The sequence below is a fragment of the Hyaena hyaena genome, unplaced genomic scaffold (assembly GCF_003009895.1).
Source record: "Hyaena hyaena isolate Hyena2069 unplaced genomic scaffold, ASM300989v1 scaffold_1011, whole genome shotgun sequence".
Lineage (NCBI taxonomy): Eukaryota > Metazoa > Chordata > Mammalia > Carnivora > Hyaenidae > Hyaena > Hyaena hyaena.
Window position 1 is genome coordinate 604,525 of NW_024081643.1, and position 25,258 is coordinate 629,782.

Sequence of the window (25,258 nt, forward strand, 5' to 3'; positions counted from 1 at the left end):
ACTGTAAATGAAAGATTGAGCTGGTCAGAAATCCATGAAAGAATAATAGTCAATTTTTTCAATATCCATAGATGAGGTATAAGCTTAAAAATCACAGAAAGTGAAATTTTGTTGAACTTAATAAAATATATCATTAGAAATGGTTGGCAATAGTAGAAGTAGAACTCCTGATTTTGTAGTAGAGAAACACAGGCTCCGAATCCAGTCTCCCTGGGTTCCAGTCCTGGCTCTATTCCTTACTAGTTGTGTCTTCGACAAATTACTTAACACTGCCTTGCTATGTCTTGGTTTCCCATCTTTACAATAAACACAACACTAATATTTCCAGGTGGTACTGTTTTGAAGTTTGAATGTGATAAACATAGTGCTTGGTACATTGAGCATTCAATACATTTTGGCTAATACCATTAGGAGAGTTGATTTATGCATGCTTTGTTTTAAAAGTTACCATTCTCACTACAGTATAATTACATCTTATCTCAGTGAATTCTTTCCTGATTGTTCCACCCACTCTCTCTGAATTCCTATAATCACATTTTGACTGTATACTTTTTTTTACTTTATCTTATACTGTAGTTAACTGTATGGGGGGTGTCTCCCTGAATCGATGTAAAATCAAAGGCATGTTTTTCCAAATATTCTGTGTGCTTCACACACAGAAAATTTACATATATTAAATATTTGATCAATGATTATTTTAGCCAATTTAACAAAGAAAATGTTATATTCAAAATAAACTATTTGAAAAGTTCAATTACAATTCACTATCCACTGTGATTCTAATTCACATAATTATTTACTCTGTTTGAGGCAGTAAGTGATTTAGAAGTCATAAGAATAAATCCGATGTGCATTAGGTCATCAGGTTATAGTTTAGAAGAGTGGATGCTACATGTAAATGATAAAAGCAATGGAACAATGGCATGGTCATACCAAAGTTTATACAGCACTATTGCTAGACATGAAATTAAGCATTTTTACAGTATCTACTTATTTCATCCCCACAACACCTTATACTGTAGGAACATTATTTTACAGAGGAGGAATGACACATATACAATGTAAGAGATGTGCTCAGTGTCACCCAGCCAGGAAATGTCAGAGCTGGGATCTGAATCCAGGCAGTTGAGTTCCAGAGTTCATCTCTTGCCTCTCTAGATAGTTCTACCGAACGGGGGAGGTGACAAATGCTATTATACTGTGAATTGAATCATATAGAGGATTCAGAGAAAAGGGAAATGACTCTCAGTGGAAACAAGTAAAGTTATCCTGAGTAACAACCCGAGGAGGAGATGGTTTAAGTATGTAATCGAACAGGAAAGAGGGAGGGAGTCCAAGACAGTCATGGTTGTGGGAGAGCTTCAAGAGTGTAGAGTATATAGTTACAGCCAGGAAGACATAAAGGACAACACTAAAAATCAAGCTTTCAAACAGAGATGGGACCAGCTTTGAATAGAAGAATGAGGAATTCAGATTTTATTCTCTGGGCAGACATGTCATTAAACTTCTTTCAATTGAGATCAGAAGTGTGTTCCAGGGAGCAGCATGCGTGAGGATTGGATGCTATGGAAGGGGAAGATACTGAACGTGAGAAGGCCAGTTGGGAGAAAAACAAAACAAAACAAAATGCATTTGTCATCTCCCTCACCAAACTTTTTCCTGTTCTTATATCTTATTTCAGCACCCCCCTTTAGTCCAGTCCCCAAATGCTTCTGCTACCTTAACTCTCCTGCAAGAACATTTCAGTGGCTCCCAGGGCTCTTATAAAAAAGTTTAAATTACTTAGGATGATAGACACCAGCTTACCACTATTTAACTTCATTACTTTCACCTATGCCAACCCTCCAATTCTTGTACATGCTGTCCCTTCTGACCGGATGCTCCTTATATAATCCAACTGCCTCACCTGCACGTGGCTTATTGCTATTCACCCTGTAGGCTTCAGACTAAATCTCTCTTCTTCTGGAAAGAGGAAACCTTCCCTGTGGGCTCAGCACACTGCCCCTACTTGATTATAGCACCAGATCCACAGCGCTGTATTAGATTTGTAGGCTCTGTGACAATCATGTTTATCATGTTCAATTCTGTAATACCGTTGCTAGCAGTCCTGGCACACAAAAAGTGCTCATAAATATGTGTCGAATGAAAGAAAAAATACAGCTGTAGGAAAATGGTAAAGAAGGATATAACTACTGTCATGAGGATGGGAATTCAGGCATTCATGAGAATAGAGGAAAGAACATGCTGGATCAAGAAAATTGGGCAGCTGATTATTTGTTGAGGCAAAAGAGAATAAAGTATCAAAAATAATGTGAAGACTTTAAGCCTGGGTGACTGGGAAGATGATTGTGTTTGAAAGGAAAGAGATGACAAAGAAGATGCATCAGTCTGGGTAAAACTATGTTAACTCTGCTTAGAAACCTCACCATCCCCACTTCAGCTTTCCTGGATTGGTGATCCCCTGACTGAGTTGGATTTTCATCTTCTTTACATATTATTTACTTGTACTGAATTTTGAGCTTTTCTTCATAGTACTTACCAACTCTACTTTGATATAATTGTTTCTGTAATTCATTTGTTAAATGAGTCTACTAGCTAGTTTGTAAGTTGCATGAGGGCAGGGATTGTAACTATCTTACTCATGACTGCATACTCATTCCCTGGTATCCTATCTGGCGACAGTATGTGAGTAGTAAATGTCTGTGGAAGGAATGAGGTTTAAGAAAGGAAGGGAGGGAAGGAGAGGGGAAGTAGGGAAAGAGAAAAGATAATACATTTATTTTTTGATGCACTGAGTGTAAGTTATTTATACAACATCCACCACTTCCCCCCACCCACTCCCAGAACTGGCTTTTTAGTAGTTAATATACTCTGTAATGAGAAGGAAGGAAGGAAGGAAGGAAGGAAGGAAGGAAGGAAGGAAGGAAAGAAAGAAAGAAAGAAAGAAAGAAAGAAAGAAAGAAAGAAAGAAAGAAAGAAAGAGAGGGAGAGAAAGAGAGAGAGGGAGGGAGGAAGAAAGAAAAAGAAAGAAAAGACTAGGAAGTTTCAATGTCTTTCAAATCCCAGTATTTCACCTTTTCTTGTTAAATACAATGTATATAAATGTATAGATTTAAAAATTATTATAAGTACCCCTTCCCAAATTCCAAGTTAATGACACATTTCATAAAAACCTTCGGAAGAGAAGAAATGGAGAGAATCTAAGCCACTGAGCTAAAGACTTTATGAATGATGACGATAATACAAATAGCTGCCATTTCATGTAGCAATAATAATAGTGCCCCATGCCTCCCACACTCTGCTCAGTATGACAGACATCTTCCTTCCCAGATATGCTTTATTATTCCCATTTTAAAGATAAAGAGACTGAACTTTGATGGGGTTAACTAACTTTCCCATGGGTATCAAAATAGCATGTTTTCAAACCAGAAGCCATAAAAAGTTCCTCTACCAGAAGAATGCCCAAGGGGTATTTTCAAAGTACATATTTCAAGAGAAAACTTCCCCCATTCTCTTTCCAGTACTAGAAGCTAATGGAAGATATAAAGATGTTTAGCATATGAGAAGCAGGACATAAGTGTGCCACTTCGGTCACTGAGAAACCTAAGGACTGAAGACCATGCATAATTGCTGGATGAATGAGCACAGGGTACAAATCTGAAGTAGGTTTAGAAGGGTAGAGTGAGAGAAAAAGAGACTCTGTATATTTTAAGGACTTGGTTCTTCTATATTGGAAGTTTTTTTCAGATGCTTAGAAAATTCGATCAGCCAGTCTTAGCAATGCGATACTCTATGCTTTGTATTTTTAAAAAGCACTACTGTTGGGGCCCCTTGGTGGCTCTGTTGGTTAAGTGTCCAACTCTTGGTTTTGTCTCAGGTCATGATCTCATGGTTTGTGAGCTCGAACTCTGCATAGGGCTCTGTGCCGACAGTGTGGAACCTGCTTGGGATTCTCTCTTTCCCTCATTCCCTGCCCTTCCCCCCAGCTCTCTCTCTCAAAATAAACAAATAAACTTAAAAAAAAAAAAGCACTGCTGTTTTGGAAATGGCCTTCCGAGCCTTCCCCTCATTACAAACAAATCTATACAGATTATTCACCCATTTCATCAAATATGAATTTTTTTTAGCTAGTTTTGAAGTCAGCTTGATTGCCTATACTCTTTGGATACTGAACACAGCTAATGGGGGAGAAAAAGAGAACCACAAGAGAAAAGAAATACCAGGCTTTCCAAATAGGCACAAAATAGAAGAACATTTTTAAATAGAATAACTTTCTTTTGCAAATATAGACACAACACCAGAGACAGAAAATTAACCTCTGCTATGTCAGCTCAGTAGGAGGGAGGCCCAGTGCTTTCAGAAGAGGGCTGCTGAGAAGGTACAATGGTCAGAAGCTCACACAACCCAGGGCCCTTCCCAGAGCTCTGAGAGTAAAATGTGTGAAGTTCTGGCTTTAGGCCTGATATTTTAAGGATCTGGGCCACAGCTTCCTAATAGCATGGAGCACAGCAGTTCTACTTTCTTAATCGACTCATCCAATGTTACTTGCTTCAGTTCAGTGAAATTGGTTGTGAATGAAACTAGTCATATAGGTGAACGAGGTGCAATGTGCTTTGGTGTCTGTAAACCGTTTTATTTACAGAAGAAAAAAAAAGATGAATGAGTAATGGGAGCACAGTGACAGATGCCAGTTGCAAGAGTTTTGTAGATGAAGTTGTCCGTTGATGAGGATGTGAAGGACTTCTAAAGTCTTAAGGACTCTGCCACTTCCACAATTTTCTTCTGCTTTGTACAAGGAAAAGTTTCACTAGTCAAATATTTCCCAGGGCCACTCAACCTTTTCCATGTTATTGTCTCCCAACCCTCCTTGCCAAACAAGTAAAGAATAAAGGTAGTATCGTGATGGAGGACAGTCCACAAGGTAATGCTTGGAAATATCTAATATTAAATCCTAGTACTTAATCCAACTGGATTTGCTGTCTTCTAAAGTAGGAGGCTGGGAATGAATCATGTAGGTGGATGACATATATTAAAGTACTTTTATACAGAATTTGTTTTATAAAATAAGTAAATGCAAAGTTCCTTGAGTGTGGTCTAAAATTATTTCTTCTATATTTGGCAAGAGATATGATTCCACACACAGGAAATATTTAGGATGAAAATATATGTCTTATACATGTGTAATTATCTATAGTTCGCTCCAAATGACAAAAAAATACTTAATACAACTTTACACTTATGCAATTACCACACAAATGAAAGGGATTATGACTGTGATTATGACTTTACACAACCATGGTCTAGAACTTACTACTTTGCACTTGGCTGCTATGCCTCCAAAGCACAAAAGAAGTATAAATTAATAGGCTAAAACATAAAATATATACATAATTTTTAAACATTTAAAATGTAGAGAAGTAACATTTGGGGTTATTGTGATCGCATATGAGATACACCTGACACAGTCCCTCTAAAATCTCCACTATGATGCCCTTGAAAATATAAAAAGAAATTAGAAGGGTCACAGCTCTAAAAACTAAAGGCAAAGATGACAAGATCCCAAAGTCTCACTGGTGATTCTACTCACTGCCTGGTAGATGGTATGGAATTAACAAGCACACCTTTTAAATAAAACATCACATGCTTCATCCTCGAGATCTGAAAGCCCAAAAATAACAGGGGAAGATTTTCATCCCTACTCCATTTCAGAGTCTAATTCTGAGACCTCAGAGGCTTTTACTAAATGAAACAGACAAATTGAGAAATTCTTGGTTGTGTCCTCACTGTGCAGGGACTATTTCTACCTCAGCCAGTCTTGGAGCTTTCTAGTCCATGACCACTTGTCCCCCATCGGCTCCCCTCTTCTCCATCCATTCATGGACTAGAACTGCCAGGATGTGGTGTTCAGAAATGTGATGCTTACCTGCCTAAGGGGAAGCACAGCGAGGTGGAGGGGAGAGTGCTGAGAGAGGTTGAGGGTGCTGCGAGAGGGAACAGAGAGCCTCCCTAGTCTGTGCTCCTCTCTCTCCACAAGAAAAGGCACTTTGTGGAAATACCCCATCCCAACAAACACAATAAACACAGAAACGGATGACTGTCTTCATCTTACACTTTTACAACCTCAGTTTATGTGTTCAAAAGAAATACTTTTCAGGGCAAAAATAAATTAAGGTGCATGACTTATGATAGAGGATTATACTATCCTTAATAAGCATGTTCTCAAAAATATTAATGAATACAATAAAGTTCTTGGGATTTATGTTAAGCAAAAAAACAAGCAGCACATAAAATACAGAGAGAGTATAAGTATGATACTGATTTTACTTAATATTTATTTTTATAAGTGAATATATAACATGAGATAGCTGAATCCATGAAGATAATGGGAGCATAAAGTTAAGCCTTCTGGATTCTCTCTTAAAATTTAAAAATAAGAAAGGTATCGTTTATCTGTGAGCTAATAAAATGGCAGAGAGGTAAAAATATATCTCCTGAGATTGAAAAGTTTCAGGAACAAATGAGCTCTAAATATGATCAATGATTTTTGGATTCAGTTTTTTTTAAAAATAATGGACAAAGAACAGTATAAGAGTTGGTAAACAGAATGGTAACAAGAGATCACTGGACACTGGGGGACTCTACTTAATTCAGAATATAAAATATATGTAACATGTATCTTAGAAATTTTACTGTGATTGCTGGAAGAATAATATACTTCATTTAGAGCTAAATAAAAATGGACACATACACACACACACACACATGAGAAGGGTTAATTAGCTTAAGGAAAATATATATGAGGCAAGAGATTAGATCTAATAAGACAAAAACATTTAAACATGAAAATTTTATTTGTTAAATAGTGTAAATATATGAGTTGCCAAGCAGTCAGGTGGAGGGGGTTCTGCAGCCTAGTGCAGTGGACAAAAAGAAGGAATTTGGAGTCAGCTGCCATAAATGCCAGTCTGGGCTCTCCCACTAATCAGACATATAACCTGGAACAAATCCCTTAAGTTCTGTGGAATTCAGTTTCCTCAACAGTTTAATAAAGATAATGTAAAATCACTTATATAAACCACAGATAAAAGGCAAATGCCAGTTTTATTATTAATGGAAGAATTAGCTTTGATATTTGCCAAATTTCAATAAAAAGTGTGTTTAGTTTTCTTGTACATATATCTTCAAATGTTAACAGAAAAGAAGCTTCTGAATACTGTGGAGCTGAGAATGCAGTATATGCAGAACAGTAAAGAAACAGATAAAGCAAACTATGTCCTTAAAGCAGTAGCAGAGCTATTAGCATGATTGGTAAAGGCAAGGCAAGCCAGGTGAACTTGTTACCTGTTGACATAACACATTCTATAAACTCAGCACCTTAAAACAACACATAACTACTATCTCATATTCTGTGGGTTAGCAATCTAAACACTGCTGGTTTTAGGGTCTCTCATAAGAATACAATTAAAGTATTAATCAGGGCTGGGATCTCATCTGACAGCTCAGCTGGGAAAGCTCATGTGGTTGTTAACAAAATGTGGTTCCTTGTGAGCTGAAGAAAGTGGGGCCCTGAGCTGGCTGTTGGTGAGAGGCCACTCCCAGTTCCTTTGCATGTGGACCTCTCCAACATAGTAACTTGCTTCACTGAAGCCAGCAAGAAAGAGTCTGTTTGCAAGATAGAAGTCATAATCGTTTGTAGCCTCATCATGGAAGTGACATTCTTTGTTTCACATTGATATGTTTAATATTGATTAAACACAGGTTAGTCAAACAGAGGGAAATGCACAGGCTGTCAATACCAGGAAGCAAGAATCATTGAGGCCATCTTAGAAGCCATCTACCACAAAAGGCAACCCTATTTTCAGTCATCAGAAATGCTATTATATTCAAAGTGAATGATGTAAAAAGAGTATAGAATAAAAAGCCATTACATAACTAGAGCATGCATTTAGAGAAATAATTCTATGAAAAATAATTTTAAAGGAGAACTCTTTAAAAGATGAGAAGGAATCTACCAAGGCTGCCTCTCCATGGAGTCCAATTCATCGTTAAGTTCATAATTCTGGGATTGTTGCACATAGCTCATGACTAGAAGCTGCTGAGAAGCAACTGTTTTGTTTGGATGATGAGAAAACTATGATATGGTCAGGGTGGTTTGGGAGAAATATTTGAATCGTTTCAAGTATTTATGTCTATGTTTAAGTTGTGACTAAGAAAGAATGCAAACTTCAAGTTAAACCTGGCAGATTGAACATGTGTATTTCTGCTACTTCTGGAAACTCTAGCTGATGATGGTACAACACTCAAGACCAAAGAGAGTATGAGTAGAAATGCCAACAGATGACAGATATCAACAAAATTCTGCAAGATGGAAAGCAGATGGCAACATATAACCAGATGAAGAAATCAAAGAAAGCAGAAACCTGCATCTAAAAAGAGAGAAGCCTCTTAGAGGTCTGTCTAATAATCTTTTCGGAGGGAGATGGATAATAACAATAATAACATCGAATGAATGCTTTCTATTTTCCAATTACTTTCAAGGTGCTCTACATGAACTTACTTGTTCCTTATACAAATCCTTTACAATAGGCATTATTAATATTCCCACTTTACATATGGGGAAACTGATGGACAGAAAAGTTGAGGACTTTGGCCAAGGTCACACAGCTAGTAAGTGGCAGAGCTGGGGTTTAAACCTCACCTGAGTCTACAGCACAAGCTCATTATCATGATGTCTCACTGCCTGCCGTTACGCAGGAAAGAGTAATAGGGTAAAAATAGGGTTCTTTGATAGAGGCTGGATATTGTAGAATGCCTGGTCACCTAGAACTTCGATCAGCTTATTTAGTGTAGCAAACACGGAGGGGTTAAACTGAATAATGTTTACAGGGTAAAAATAATTTTCAAGTAAAAAGAAATGAAAACTATAACTAAAGATCAGAATGCAATTGACAAATGGGAAAATGGGCACCTGAGTGGCTCAGTTGGTTAAGCATCTGACTTCAGCTCAGGTTATGATGTCATGGTTTGTGGGTTCAAGCCCCCCATCAGGCTCTGTGCTGACAGCTCAGAGCCTGGAGCCTGCTTTGGATTCTGTGTCTCCCTTTCTCTCTCCCCTTGCCTTGCTCTCTCTCTCTCTCTTAAAAAATGAACATTTAAAAAAAAAAACAAAAAGCAAACAAGCAAACAAAATAACAAATGGGAAAATGAATGCTAAAAAGCAAAACCAGAATGATTCAGTAAGACAATTGTGAAAGAAAAGAGCAACATCACAGACACTGAACTACTGAGTCAGAGAAAAGAGATGGACATAATCATGGGAAAATATAGAAGCCAGGAACCAATTCAATGGTCTTCAACTCTGACTCAACAGTAGAATCACCTATGGTGTAAAAACATGTGAAAACCCAGGGCTCCCTTTGAAAACTTTGAGTCAGGAGTGCCAGGGCACAGTCTGAATAATTTGCCTTTAAAAAAAAATGGTCTTAGGTAGTTTTAACTTAACAAGGGTTAAGAGCTGCTGATAGTTCATAGCCCAGAAGCAAGGCAACATGAAGCTGGTGTAGCCACAGTTCAGAACAAGACTAGGGAGGGGTGAAGAAAGATTTCAAAAACTATTAAAATACAGTAAGAATTTTATTTCTAAAAAAAGTCTTACATATACATGTATACAAAATATGCAAATATTTATGTCCAATATTCGCTAAAGCATTATTTGCAACAGCAAAAGCATTGAAAATATTGTCTACCCAGAGGGGATGGCTTAAATTTATAATTCATGTTACATCCATACAAAATGGAAAACAAAGAAATTAAAATAACTAAGTGAATCTGACTCTGTTGCTGCAAAAAAATCCTTAAGAGAAACTGCTTAAAAGAAAGTTGCAGAATAATAATGAAAATATGCTTCTGTTTGTATACATGTAAAAAGGAATGTCTGGTGGCACACAATTATGACTACCTCTGGGTTGGGTGGATTGGAAGAGGCAGGGAGAGAGGGATTTTTACTATTTAACTTACATGCTTTGGTACTAGTTGATTTTTTTGTTTTTTTCCAATGAAGATATATTACTTTTATAATACAGGAATGAAAAAATGCATGAAAGGATTTCTGACATTTACTATAATCACTTTAAATCTTTATTTTAACATTTAAAGCAATGAATCTCATGTTTGTCCTGACAGCTTTATCAGGTTTTACCACCCAGTTCATCTCACACACACACACACACACACACACACACACACAGGTTCTTGGAAGGACATGGCACACTGCACAGCTTTTTCACTGCTGGAGTCAGTGCAAAGTGACTCTCCCTGCAGTTGAACCCTGAGTTTGCCTTCTACAAGGATGCCTTACTTGAAACAGGCTGGGGGAGAGGATGCAGGTGAGTCTTGCTTCTGGGGTGTGGGAGGCTGTTTCTAAGTATCAGGATGAAAGAGCGAAGTGGAGAAGGTGCCATATGTAATATCTATGCCATTAAATGGAGATGGAAAGATATAGAAAAATGACTGAAGAGAAATGGGAAGATCTTAAACCCCCCCACACACCTCAATACAGTTACAAGGTGCAAAAGAATTCACATGCATAAAAAGCCCGGGGCAAAAAACCCATTGCCAAATCTCAAAGCCCGGGGCAGAAATGAGAATATGTTTCTTGAGAAGCAGAGGCATATACTGGAAAGATTATAGTATTTGAAAACCCAAGGGACTGCTCTGATACTTACCAACTGCATGGCCTTCAGCACATCATTCTGACCATCTCCTCTCTCACCTAGAAAGTTGAGTTAGTAATTCCTTTTCTCCCACCCCCACAGGATGGGAAAAATGTATGTGAAAGCACTATGTCAACTAGAGTAGTGTAATTGTTTCTCCTTTTTTTTTTTTTTTTTTTTATTCCATAAAGACTGACGCCAGACTCTTTATTTCTCTTTAAAGTGAGCACTGGGTGATTCTACCTGATCCTTATGAATTCTCTCTCAATGGCAAAGAGTCATAAAAAAGTCTCAGATCCCTATGGTGAGGGAACTGCTTAGCCAGCCTGATTCAGTCTGAGTCATTCATTGCCTCACCCCTCTTGGAGAGGACACATTCTTATAACTCAGCTCCAAATAAAGGAGCTGAAAATAAAAATCTAAATTTAACTGTAGGATGCCATAAAGCCTCTTCAGAATTTGTCAGTGAGCAATAACAAATGGGTTTTCTCTGTATATTTTCAATCCTCCTTCTATTCACTTTCCTGTCCTGGAGTACTCTGTTTAACACAGTCATTACCAATAATAAAAATAAATCTGTACATGGGGTTTTTACTGTTTATTACATAGCTGGTTATTTCTTTCCTGAGCTGAAATTCTTAGGAGGTTAAGTGACCTGCCCACGATGACAGTAATTTAAACATGTCAAAGGTGGAATTACTCTAAATTGTTAACATTTACAAAGAATGTTCCCCCTCCTTTTTTTAAAGTTTATTTATTTATTTTGAGAGAGAGAGAGGGAGATGAAGAGAGAGAGAGAATGAGCACATGGGCAAAGAGAGAGAGAATGACAAGCAGGGTCCACACCATCAGCACAGAGCCTGATGCGGGTCTTCATCTCATGAACCATGAGATCATGACCTAAGCTGAAATCAAGAGTTGGATGCTTAATCAACTGAGACAGCCAGGCATCCCAGTTTTCTCTCCTTTTTAACTAATGGAGAGAGAAAAGAAAAGTCATTTGGTCTCCAAAACCTGCACTTTCTTATTGGTAAAAATCAAGTGACTAGTTGCCCCACAACCTAAGTATTTCAGAGTCAGTGTTCTTCAGACAAATGTTCTACATTTACACATAGATTTTCTCTCTTTGCAATTCTTGCAATAACTCCCCTCCTCCACCCTTGGCTCCACAAGAACTGAACCCCAAGTTGTTTCACACACACAGAACTTTCTTCCACAACTTCCACCTTACCCTCTGCACTTCCACACACCCAAACTTCACTGTGAAGTTCCTCTACTTCATTGTCTTTCACCTCTAGTCTTTCTCAGACTGGAGGATGTATACATGACTATGTCCTGGATCATCTGGAAGATGGTCTCACCTGGAAAAGTTATCTTTTGAACCATATGCTACAGGCTCCAGGCCATGGAAATAAAGATGTTCCTAAGAATACTACTTGCTTGCTATGTTGAGAACATCTCTACCTCAGTGAATGGAAGTTATACTCCAAATTTTGTTAGAAGTTTTCTATCCAAAATCCCAATCTGATAATATCTCACCCCTGCTTAGAAACCACTTTTGGCTTCCTGCTTTTTTATTAAAGTGTACCTGCTTGTGGTATACAAATTCTCTTACTTATTTGTCTCCACAGTTCTTTTCTCTTTTGATTTTTTTAACGTTTATTTTATTTTTGAGAGAGACGGAGACAGAGTACAAGCAGGGGAAGGGCAGAAAGAGAGAGAGACACAAAATCTGAAGCAGGCTCCTGGCTCCGAGCTGTCAGCACAGAGCCCAATGTGCAGCTCAAACTCACAAACCATGAGATCATGACCTGAGCTGAAGTTAAATGCTTAAATGACTGAGCTACCCAGATGCCCCTCTCCACAATTCTTTATTAGTCTTCTCTGTCAATACCATCTAACAACATATACATGTGCTAGCCACATGCCATTTTGCAGACCCAAGTGAGCACAGATACTTTCTTTGTCTATATTTGTGCCATCAATTCTAGAACATTGATTTCCCCTTTTTCGCCCAGCTACTTCCCTACTCTTTATTCCAGAGAACAAATATTTACTTCTTTTTATAGTCTTTCTTATATTTCATAGGTAGTAGCCTCTTTCTCTGTGCTCATATGTATATATTATGGAACATATTACATTGCATAAAAATACCATTTTTATGTCTCTTTCCACTGGGAAGTATGTTCATTTTTGCTTACTAACTGACTGAATGAGATGGATTTCATTTAGGAATCAACAGCTCTAAATTCAGCTGTCTTTTTAGGTTTAACAAACTAAATGCACTAAGATAGATTTGGAGGCCTGAGAATATGTTCAAGTCACAAAGAGGGAGGAGAAGCTCTGGGAATCACCTTTGCTAGATTTGCGACTGTGCTCTCATAAGGATGTGTGAAAAATCACCTGATTTTAAAGTTTTCAGCAAAAAGATAAATTATTTAAAAATATTTTTCTTGGGGCACCTGGGTGGCTTAGTCGGTTAAGCTTCCGACTTTAGCTTAGGTCATGATCTCCCGGTTCATGGGTTCAAGCCCCGCATCGGGCTCTGTGCTGACTGCCAGCTCAGAGCCTGGAGCCTATTTCAGAGTCTATATCTCCCTCTCTCTCTGACCGTCCCCTGCTCATGCTGTCTCTGTCTCTCTCCTAGAAATAAATAAAAATATTAAAAAAAAATATTTTTCTTGTAAGTGGTCACAATGCTCAAGATACCTACCATTAGAATCATTTTCTATATCTTCAAAAGATCCCGATCAAAACTTAGGATAGAGTGATGACTAGTAACTGAAAGCCACTTCAGAGAGAACAATTCTTTTTTCTTTTCCTGTTTTAAAAAAGTTTATTTGTTTTGAGAGAGAGAGAAAGAGAGCACACACGAGCTGTGGAGGGGAAGAGAGAGAGAGGAGAGAGAGAATCCCAAGCAGACTCTGTGCTGTCAACCCAGAGTCCGACACAGGGCCCGATCTCAAGAACCATGAGACCATGACCTGACTTGAAGTTGGACTCTTTAGTTATTGAGACACCCAGGCACAGGATGGGGAAGTTTGGATGGAAAGTAGAAGGGAAGAAACTATCAGGACATAGTCTACTGCTTGGATGGGAAGAGCCCAGTGAGGCAGGCTAGGATGCCAGAGCGAGCCGGCATGGAGAAGAGTTTGGCACTGATGCAGGAGGAGGTACTGAAAGGAGAGGCAGAGAGAGACTGAGGAGAGAAGCAGATCCTGGGTCTGCTTCTGACTGCTTCATGTGAAGACGTCTTATCTCTCCAGGGGTATTGTCACATCCAAATTGCTGAATTTAAGCATGACCTTAAACCGAATTTTAGTACGCATATTTTTCTCTGCATATGTGCTGATTTATCTGGATAGCTGAGGAGCACTGTTTATGTATTTTTAACCTTTCCTGCTTGCTGCTGACTCAATAGCAATAAAGTGCTCTTGCAACATGCTGTCTGTGGGGATGGGGAGGGTGAGGGAGTGAAGGTCTCAGAGGGGGGAGGAAACTTAGCCACAAAAGCTTCAAAGGGCTCTTGGATGGGCCTCCTACCTCTCCAGTGTCTAGTCAGTTGCTAAGTTCTGTGGATTCTGCATATGTAATAACATTTCATGACTAGAGGTCAGTTTGGGCTGTTCTTGAACTTTACAGAAATGGAATCATTAAGCATGTATTTTTTGAGACCGAATGACTATCATATTTTTGGTGCAGTAAGTGGCTTCCCGCTGGCATGACAATGCTTCCGTAGACTGGCAAAGGCTTCAGAATCTTAAGAAACGTTTTCATAGGTCTTATCTCATTTTAGAAGCTACACAGCTACAGTTCCACTCCAGCTCATCACAGAGGTCCAAGGAGAGACCGTGTCCACAGATCCCGGTTGGCCCCTAATCTCCTGACTCTCCAGCTACAACCGAAAAGGACTAGGTTGGAGGGACAAGAGGCACTGAGCACGGGTGAGTGGGATCACACAAGACTCTTTGTGGTGTCATCCTAACACCGCCCGGTAAGAAGGGCCAGCAGGGTTTCTTTTGTTGTTTTTTGCTTATTTGATTTTGTTTATTTGGCTTAACTCAAACTGATGGGAAAGGAAGACAAAAGTGTATGAAAACTACTTTTGGTCACTTGCCAATTATTAGAAAGAGAGGATCAAGGAAAACAAACACACACACACACATGGGGAGAACAGCGCAGATCTGGGAGGGAGGACACAAAACAGAGAGGGGACCAATGAAAGTAAAGATCAGGCCCAGCTTCCATGGGCCAGGAATGAAGGAATGACAGAATAAACAACTGAAGGAATGAAGGAATGACGGGATAAAAGAATAAAGGACTGAAGGAATGGCAGATTGAAGGATGGCTCTTCGCCATCAGAGCAGTCACTAGGCCAAGGATGGTAAGGAGCTTCCTGTGTTCTGTAACTCTATCCCAACCTCCACAACACAGCATCCATGGTGTTTATGTGTTTCACCACGTTGTGGCATTTTTTTTGGTATCAGGTATCCTTCCATGACGCTTTTACTTTCTACTTGTGTGAGCCAGTAAAATAACAAATTACAAGTGAAGGCAATGCCTGAGTAGCCATGGCAACCTCCAAGGCCATGCAATGGAAGGCCTATTTCCCTTCCAGCAACGGAAGGCCTACTAAAGACACCTTCTGAGGACCAGAAGTTTTAAACTCTCATAAGTTCCAAATTATCTTTTCTTTTTAGGTTTGGTGATTTGTGTGTTCTCCTAAAGAAACTGTTAACTACCCCAAGATTGTCATCATTTCCCTCCATATATTTATCCAGTTATTTCAGAGACATTTGTTGAAAAGACTTTTCTTTCCACGTTGAATTGCCTTGAGTCCTTTGTAAAGAAATCCAACGGCCTAAGGAGCACTTGGGTGGCTCAGTCAGTTAAGCATCTGACTTTGGCTCAGGTCACGGTCTCACTGTTCATGAGTTTGAGCCCCCATGTCAGGCTCTGTGCTGACAGCTCAGACACTGGAGCCTACTTTGAATTCTGTCTCCCTCTCTCTCTTTGTCCTTCCCCCTCTCATGCTCTTCTCTGTCAAAAATAAATAAAAATTTAAAAAAAGAAGGAAATCCAATGACCTTATACATATGGATCTATTTCTGGCTACTTCATTTTGTCTGATAGATCTATTTATCTACCCTGAGTCCAATTAAAACTGTCTTGAGTCCTGTAGCTTTAGAGCAACTCTTGAAATCGGATAGTAGAAGCTTTGTTCTTTCGACATGTTGATGTGACTAGTCTAGACCCTTTGCTTTTCTATATAAATTTTAGGATCAACTTGCCAATTGCTACAAGAAAAGCTTACTGGAGTTTTGATTACAAGCGCAATGGTTCTACAAAGCAACTGGAAGAAAACACTCACTATTTAATGTATGAACTTCATACATTCTTCCACTTATTAGGTGTTATTTTCTTTTGTTAATATTTTTTAGTTTCCAGTGTAGATGTCTTGCACATTTTTGATACATTTATTTGTACGTTCTCAGCGCTTTGAGATGTTATGGTAAATGTAATTTAAAATTCTTCATTTTCTATATTGTTTGCTTCTATGTATAGAAACAATTGATTTTTGTATATTAACTTTGTATCCAACAGCATTGCCAGATACACTTCGGGAATTTAGTTCACTAGTTCTAGTGTTGTAGATGTCTTTAGATTTTTTATGCAAATAAGTATGTTGTTCATGAATAAAAACCGTATTACTACTTCCTTTCCAATTTGTAGCCTTTTATTTATTTTCCTTGCCTTGTTTCAACTACCCAGTACCTCCAGTATGATGTTGAATGCTGTTAGTTTGAACAAATATCCATGCCTAGTTCCTGATCTTAAGGAAAAAATGTATATTTCACTATTAAGTACAGTTTTTAGATAGATGACCTTTATCATAACTGAGGAAGAGCTGTTGTATTTCATTTTCTTAGGGTTTTTATTATACACGGGTGTTGAAGTTTTTCAAATGTTCTGCATCAATTTAGGTGAACTAGAAGTTCACCTTTTATAGGTGAACTATAAGACATAAGTTTTTTCCTTTATCCTATTAATAGGGTGAATTATAATATTTGATTTTTAAAAATCTAACCTTGAATTGCTGAGCTAAACACCACTTGGCCATGAGATATTATCATTTTATCTATTTCCAGATCCAGTTAGCTAATATTTTGTTAAGGAATTTTGGATCTACATTTATAAGGGTTATTCTTTATTTGTTTTTCTTGTAATATCTTGGTCAGGTTTTAGTATCAGGGTATGACAGCCTCATAATATGAATTGGGAAGTATTCTCTCCTCTATTTTCTGAAAGAGTTGTGTAAGAGTGACAATCTTTCTTTCTAAAACGCATGACAGAAATGCCTAATAAGGACAACTTGGCCCATAGTTTTCTTTGTGAGAAGTTTTTTTGTTACAAATTTAATTTATTTAATATGAACATGCCTATTCATATTTTCGATTTCATCTTTTGTCAACTTTGGTAAATTGTATTTTTCAAAGAATTTATCCATTTCATCTAAGTTTTTTTTAATGTTTTATTTAGTTTTGAGAGATAGAGACAGCATGAGCAGGGGAGGGTCAGAGAGAGAGGAAGACACAGAATCTGAAGACAGGCTCCAGGCTCTGAGCTAGCTGTCAGCACAGAGCCTGAGGTGGGGCTCGAACCCACAAACTGTAAGATCATGACCTGAGCCGAAGTTGGACGCTTAACTGGCTGAGCCACCCAGCCGCCCCTCATTTAAGATTTGAAATTTATTGGCATACAGTTTTACTGTAATATTGTCATGTTACCATTTTCATGTCTTTAGAATCTTCAGTGATCTTTTCTTTTTAATTTCTAATATTGGTAACTAGTGCATTCTTTACTTTCTTGATCAATCTTGCTAGGGATTTGTCAACTTTATTATTATTTTTTTAAAAATTATTTTTATGTTTATTTATTTTTGAGAGACAGAGACAGACTGCAAACAGGGGAGGGGCCAAGCGACAGGGAGACACAGAATTCCAAGCAGGCTCCAAGCTCTGAGCTGTCAGCAGAGCCCAACACAGGGCTCAAACTCTGAACTGTGAGATCATGACCTGAACTGAAGTTGGACGCTCAGTCAACTCAGCCACATAAGTGCCCCTGTCAACTTTATTTTCAGAATAAAATAATAGCTCTTGGTTTTGTTAGTTTTCTTAATTGTTGTTTTCTATTTAATAGCTTCTTATCTTTATTATTCCCTTTCTTCCACGTATGTTGACTTTGTTCTTTCTCTAGATTTGTAAAGTGAAAGCATGAATCATATTTTGTTTCTACATAGTGTTTCTACATTAACATATAATCCTATGTCCCTATAAGCATGTCTTTGACTGCATCTAAGTAATTTTGATATCTTGTATTTTCCTTATCATTCAGTTTGAAATATTTTCTCATTTCCATTGTGATTTTCTTATTTTACAAACTGGATTTTTAGGCATTGTTTACTTTTCAATTATTTGAGGCTTTCTAAGTCACTATATTATTGATTACTTATTTCACTCAACTGAACTCATAGAATGTATATCATATGATCTCCACTTAATTAATTAATTAAATTTTATTTTATTTTATTTTATATTTTATTTTAGAGAGAGAGAGAGAGCACATAAGCAGGGGAGAGGAGAAGGGGGAGAGAGACATGGATGGAGAGAGAGAGAACCTTAAGCAGGCTCCACACTCAACATGGAGCTCAATAAGGGGCTTGGTCATAGGACTCTGTGATCATGACCTGAGCCAGAATGAAGATTTGAATGCTCAATTGGCTGAGTCACTCAGTCACCCCTATGATATCCATTTTAAAAAATGTATTGAGATTTACTGTTTGGCATAGCACTTGACTATCTTGATGAATATTTCACATGTACTTTAAAAGAATTTGTATTCTCCCATTGTTGAGTGTAGTGTTCTATAAATAGCAATTATGCCAAGTGTTTTTATGTCTTTTATAATCTTAACCGATTTTTATGTGTATATGTGTAGTTATATTATTTGTCGTCAAGACAGGAATATAAAAGTATATGACTCGATTGTGAATTCACTTAGTCATTTTTTAAGTTTTTCTTTTTTTTCACTTTATGTATCTTAAAAGTTCTGTTATTTATTGAATTCCTGTTTAGGATTGTCATGTCTTCCTGATGAACTGACAATTTTATTATTATGATGAAATGTACCTTTTTATCTCTGTTAATATCCCTTTATTTGAAATCTATTTTGTCTGTCATTAACAGAGCCACTCCAATTTTCTTATGCTTAGTATATCTTTTTCAATCATTTTACTTTTCATCCTGTCTAATGTGCATCTTTTGTAAACAGCATATAGTTGGGCCTTGCTTTCCTGTGTCTGGCAGTCTGTGCCCAAGTGCTGCCCAATCTGTGAGTGGGCTCCAAAAGCCTTTATTTTCTGCACACTTGCCTTTTAGCCTTGGTTTTCCTGGCTCCCAGAAGGTACTTCCTTGTTTTCCTGGCCACTGTGGACCAGCACTTCCTGGGGAACCCAGTACATTTTTCTCTCATCTGGTAGGCTGCAGCCATACCTTCTACAACAAGGTCTAAACTCCTCTCTTGCAGAGGGTGGAGGGGAGGCTGTGGAGAGAGCCCTCAGTGGCTTATTTGATTAAGCATCCAACTCTTGCTTTTGACTCAGGTCATGATCTCACAGTTTGTGAGTTTGAGCTACAAGTCAGGCTCTGTGCTGACAATGGAGAGCCTACTTGGGATTCCTCCCCACCACCCCTTGCAAAAATAAATAAATAAACTTAAAAACCAACAAACAAATACAAAGCTCTTGCCTTGGGGATGGAACTCTTTTCCAAGTTTGTCTTTTCTTGGGCACTTCCCCTCAGCCCCAGGATGCCATTTAGAGTTCTCTTTATATCTGTATACTTAACCTCCCTGTCATAGTTTAATAACCATATTAAATTTCCACTGTTAAATTCATTTATAGTTTCGCTCCATTTTGGACTCAGATTGACACATCCCCCTCCTATGGCTTTCTCATTGTGACAATGTATCCCTTCAATTTTGAACTTCTCTAGCAGAACTGAAATCTATACTTTAACACTTCATGACAACTAGATTTCAGGTGTTTGCTTGAATTCTAGCCCAGATCTACTGCATCAGCTGGGGTGTGTCCTCAGGGAAAGTCAAATGATATGGACCCCATCCAGTGCAGTTCTGTTTTCCAAGGGTTAAATTCCTTCCAGTTTCTGCCTGCTTTGGGTAGTTTTCCAATACCTTCAAATAGTAAGGTTGTTATATATTGTCCAGAGTTTCTAATTATTATGTGTGGTAATGTTAGTTCAACATAAACCACACTGTTATTATTCAAATAAGAGTTGCTGTGAATTTTGTAAACAACTTTAGTGCAATATAATTCACATATCATAACATACATTCATTTAAATAACCATCCAATTTAACGTTTTTCACTTTGTTCACAGAGGTGTACAACCATTATCATGATCATTTATTGGTCATTTTCACCACCCCAAAAAGAAAGCCTATACCAAGTAGCAGTTACTCTCCATTTGTCCTCTGTTTTGGGCAATCTACTTTCGGTCTCTATAAATTTGCCTGTTCTGAAAAATTCCTATAATGGAATCATGCAATAGGTGGTCTTCCTAAACTGTCTTCTCTGACTTGGTGTAATGTTTTCAAGGTTGATCCACGCTGTAGCATATATCAGCACTTCGCCCCTGTTTATTGAAGAATAATATTCCATTGTATGAATGTACTATGTTAATCCATTCATCAGATGATAAACATTTGGATTGTTCCTACTTGTTGGCTATTGTGAAAAATGTTGTGAATGTTTAGAAACAAGTTTTAGTAAGAGCATGTTTTCATTTCTCTTGGTTATATGCATAGGAGTAGAATTGTTGTCATATGGTAACTCTGTGTTTAACATTTTGAGGAAATTCCAATCTGTTTTTAGAACATGACTTGCATTGTTTTAGATTCCCACCAGCAATATGCGAGGTTTCCAATTCCTCCACATCCTTGCCAACACTTGTTATTGCCCGTTACAGCTATCCTTGTGGGTATGCGGTGGTAGCCTACAATTTTTGATTTGCATTTCCCTAAAGATTAAAGATGCCAAGCATCTTTGCATGTTCTTATTGGCCATTTGTATATACTCTCTGGAAAAAGTCAATTCAGATGCTTTCCTCATTTTTAAATTGGGTTTTCTGTCTTTTTATTATTGAGTTATAGGAGTTCATCACATATTCTGAATACGAGTCCCTTACTAGATGTATGATTTGCAAATATTTTCTCCCATTCTATTTTTTTCATTTCACTTTCTTTTAATTTTTTTAAATGTTTATTTTTGAGAGAGAGAGAGAGGGCAAGAGCACACAAGTGGGGGGGGGGGTAGAGCGAGAGAGAGAAAGAGAGAAAGAGAGAGAAGGAGCCACAGAATCCGAAGCAAGCTCCAAGCTCTAAGCTGTCAGAACAGAGGCTGATGCAGGGTTTGAACTCACTAACCCACAAACTGTGAGATCATGACCTGAGCTGATATCAGATGCTTAACCCACTGAGCCATCCAGGAGCCTCTCTTTTCACTTCCTTGATGGTATCATTTGCAGCACAAATTTTTTTATTTTGATGAAATCCAACTTATCTATTTTATCTTATTGCTTTGGTATCATATCTAAGAACCTACCACCTAACCTAGAGTCATGAAGATTTATATCTGTGTTTCTTTCCAAGACTTTTATTGTTTTAATGATTACATTTACATCCTTGATTTGAGTTAATTTTTGTATATAGTGTGAGGTAGGAATCCAACTTCATTATTCTGCATGGGGATATCTTAGTTCTTCCAGCATAATTTGTTGAAAAGATTTTCTTATCCCCATTCAATTGTCTTCACACCCTTATAAAAAATCAGTTGGCCTTAAATCTAAGGAATTAAATTTAGACTTTCAATTTGTTCCACTGATTTATATTCCATTGATCTATCCTTTTGCCAGTAACTTATGCGGTATCTCTTGATTACTGAAGCTTTGTAGTAAGTGGGGGAAACTAGAAAGTATGATTCCTCCAACTTTGTCATTCTTTTTGAAATTGTTTTAAATATTCTAGGCCTCTTGTATTGCCATATAAATTTTAGGATCAGTTTGGTAAATTCAGCAACAATATAGCTGGGGTTTTTCTAGGCATTGTATTGAATCTATAGGTCATTGGAGAGTACTGACATACTAATAAGCTTTCTAATCTTTGCATTCCATGTATGTAGATCTTTGTAAATCTCTGCAAATGATGTTTTACAGTTTTCACTGTACAAGTCATGCACTTTTTGTTAAATTTATTCACAAATATTTTATTCTTTTTATGGCATTTTAAACAGAATTATCTTATTAACTTCATTTTAAGATTGTCCATTGTAAATATGGAAGTCAAGTTGATTTTATCTTGTAGCCCTGCTGAATTTACTTATTAATTTAATAGTCTTATTGTGTATTCTTTAGAGTTTTCTCTATATAAGATCATGCCATCTGCAAACAGAGACAATTTTGCTTCTTCCTTTCTAACCTGTATGCCTTTTCATTTTATTTTCTTGCCTAACTGCTGTGGCTAAAGCCTCTTATACAGTGTTTACTAGAACTGGTAACAGTAGACATTACTGTCTTCTTCCTTGTCTTAGGGGAATATTCTATAAATGTCTGCTGGATCCAGCTGGTTTATATTATTTCCTTGCCGATCTTCTGCTTAGCTGTGCCATTGTTTATTGAAAGCAGGGTACTGAAGTCTCCAAATATTGTTTTTAAATAGTCTATTTCTCAACTACATGAGTTTTTTCAGAGTGGGAAAACCCATTAGTTTTGAGATTTGAGTCTTGAGTCAAAAACTCCAGCTCCTCGTCAAAAGCTTCTACATCATTTTTCAGGCCAATCATGGATGATAACAAGGTCTTTACCTGACAGGCCTCATGAGAAGAAGCTGCCATCCCCACACCAGACCTCACGTATAGTCTTGATGCACTACAGTCTCTTTAGGGATGTACAGGCTGGGATTCTGTCCTCTGGACAGTCAGATTCTACTCATATATGCATTCGTAGCATAGGTACCTAACCATGAGGTCTCCTAATTTGAAGGATCTTTAAGACATTTTTCTCTACTCTGACTCATTACTCAGTACTGTTCCATTCTTAGCCTTTCCTCCAGCCCCCAGCCTCAGGGCTCTCTCAGCAGTGAGAAGATTCCCCTCGTCTGCCAATTCATCTGACCCTTTCCTGGTGCCATTCCATGGTGTAAAAAAGAAACAATGGGGGAAGCCATCACTTTCTCTTGCTTAATTTCTTCCTTATACTATTACCAAAAGTGATGAAAGGCTTGTCTGTTACTTGCATTTTGGCTTGTTGCCTTAATCAGCTCTTTGGATACCTGGCAGCTCAGCTTTCTCCAGCTCAACTCTTGACAGGACTCTTCAATACTGCTTTATCTTTTTATTTTGTGAACATTTTTTTTTAAACAAAGAAGCTGAGAATAATATAGCCTTGTCATTTGCATGCCACACAAATGAATAAATGTGAATAGTTTTGTTATTAATTGCTTTGGGTTTTTAAATAAAACAAAACTTTATCAGTATCAAATAGATGCTTCCTAATTCCCTTCCACAGTCTCATTGTCTCCTACCTTCCCCAGGGAAAAACACTAAAATGAATTTGATATAAATGCATCCAGAAGATGCTTTTCTACCTTTGTTCCATTTATATGTATTCATAAATAATGTATAACCTTATTTTGTAAGCTTTAAAATTCATATATAAGTAGTAAATTGTGGATTAGCCTTTTACAATTCATAGGTCTCCCTTTATAATGAATTATATTCAGTGGATTCAATTTCCATCAAGGCAAAGTTAAATCCATACCCCTTTTCTAATCATTTATTTTCCCTCAATTCCCATATCTCATTATTAAAGCCAAGGAGAATTTGATGAAAGTTGACATTACAAGTTATAAAGAAGCTATACCTCTGTTGGAAGATTGCTTTTTATGAAAATGTACGCACAGAATTTCCTTGAAAACAGGACCCAAATAGATTTCTAGAGCCCTTTAAAAACAGGAGGATCTGTTATACATATACAAGATATGGCCTCCTACTTAGGAAGTAACAGAATTAATAGAAACTAGTTGAAACTGCTTATTTGACTATTTTTGGACATTTCCCTAAAGCTGCCAAGGACTTGTAGAAGTAAAAAGAGCTTCTGAGATCACCTATGCCAATTGTCTTAACTTACAAAGTATGAAACTGAGACCCAAAAAAGATTAGCCAATTTGTGAAAAGTTAGTCTGTTAGCCAAACCAGGACTTTAACTCAGGTCTCCTGATTTCTAGTTCACTGCTCTTTACACTAATTACTAGTTACTAAACTGGGCTCTGTAGAAGCATCCCAGGGGTTATTTGTTAAGTGTCAAAGTAGAAGATCAAGCAAATTAGTCTCTGGGTCTCTCTGCTTTCACCCAGGGTGCTTCAACTTTCATTGTCTGTTATCATCTTGTCACAGTTACTATTTGCCCATGTAGGGCGCAATGACTCCTTAAATGCACGTTGACAACATGCATTTGTGTGATGTGTATTATTTGTGTGATGTTCTCTGCCATTGCTTTCACACCATCGGCAAACTGCCACAATTTTTGCTAAATCCATTTGATGGAGTCTCAAAAATTCATCTAAACACTTAGATTTTATTAAGCCATGTTACCAAGGAATATTATTATCACCTTCGTGTTCATTTATATATCATGCTAAAATAAATACAATGGAGGGATTTTCAATGTGACTATTTTAGTGTAGTTAAAACGTAAAGCTTCTACATAATATCATCTTTAGAAGTAATTTATTAATTATATATTATATATATTATATATATATATATGGGGTATACATTTTTTATTCTTCTTTGGGTTATTTTATTAAATAACATTACATTAGTAAACACTGTTGTCTATCCGAACCAAATTTCCTTCCTCATTTACTAACAGAACTTAGATGTCATCAAGGGTTATCCATCTCTGTGGCATACTGTTTTTTCCAAAGATGAGTCCACTAATATCTGTCCTAACCCATATGCTCTTCTTACAACGTGATGTTTATATGCCTCCTTCAGCCTTGTAACTGCCTTGTCCAACAGAGTATGCTAGAAGTGATGCTATAGGACTCTGGAGTTAGGTCATAAGAAGTAATACAGTGTACATCCTGCTCTCTTTTTCTTGGGATGCTTGTCCTAGGAATACTGACACCATTTTGTAAGGAAACCAGGCTTTCACATGGAAAGGCCGAGTGTAAATGTTCCAGCCACACCTCCAGCCGCTACAGTCTTCCAGCCAACAGTGAGCATCAATGTTAGATGTATGAGTGAGAAGCCTTCAGAGCATTTCCCCCTAAGCCTTTAAGTCTTCCAGCTGGGGCTTCAGACATTGTAGAGAAAAGCCACTCTTGCTGTACCCTGTCAGAAGTCTTGACCCACAGATTCCATGAGCATAAAACGTGGTTGTTTTATGCCACGAAGTTTTGAAGTAATT

The 25,258-nt window shown here is 37.6% G+C and overlaps 1 protein-coding gene across 1 annotated transcript in view; it reads right to left on the bottom strand.

Moving 5' to 3' along the window:
• The window catches only part of LOC120223571 (probable G-protein coupled receptor 158), an 82,282-nt gene extending 59,602 nt beyond the window's left edge, over positions 1-22,680 (bottom strand). Inside the window, exon 1 of the mRNA XM_039221775.1 lies at positions 22,522-22,680. Coding sequence (XP_039077706.1) covers positions 22,522-22,680 — 159 coding nt within the window. The remainder of the gene's footprint in view (positions 1-22,521) is intronic.
• Positions 22,681-25,258: the final 2,578 nt, after the last annotated feature.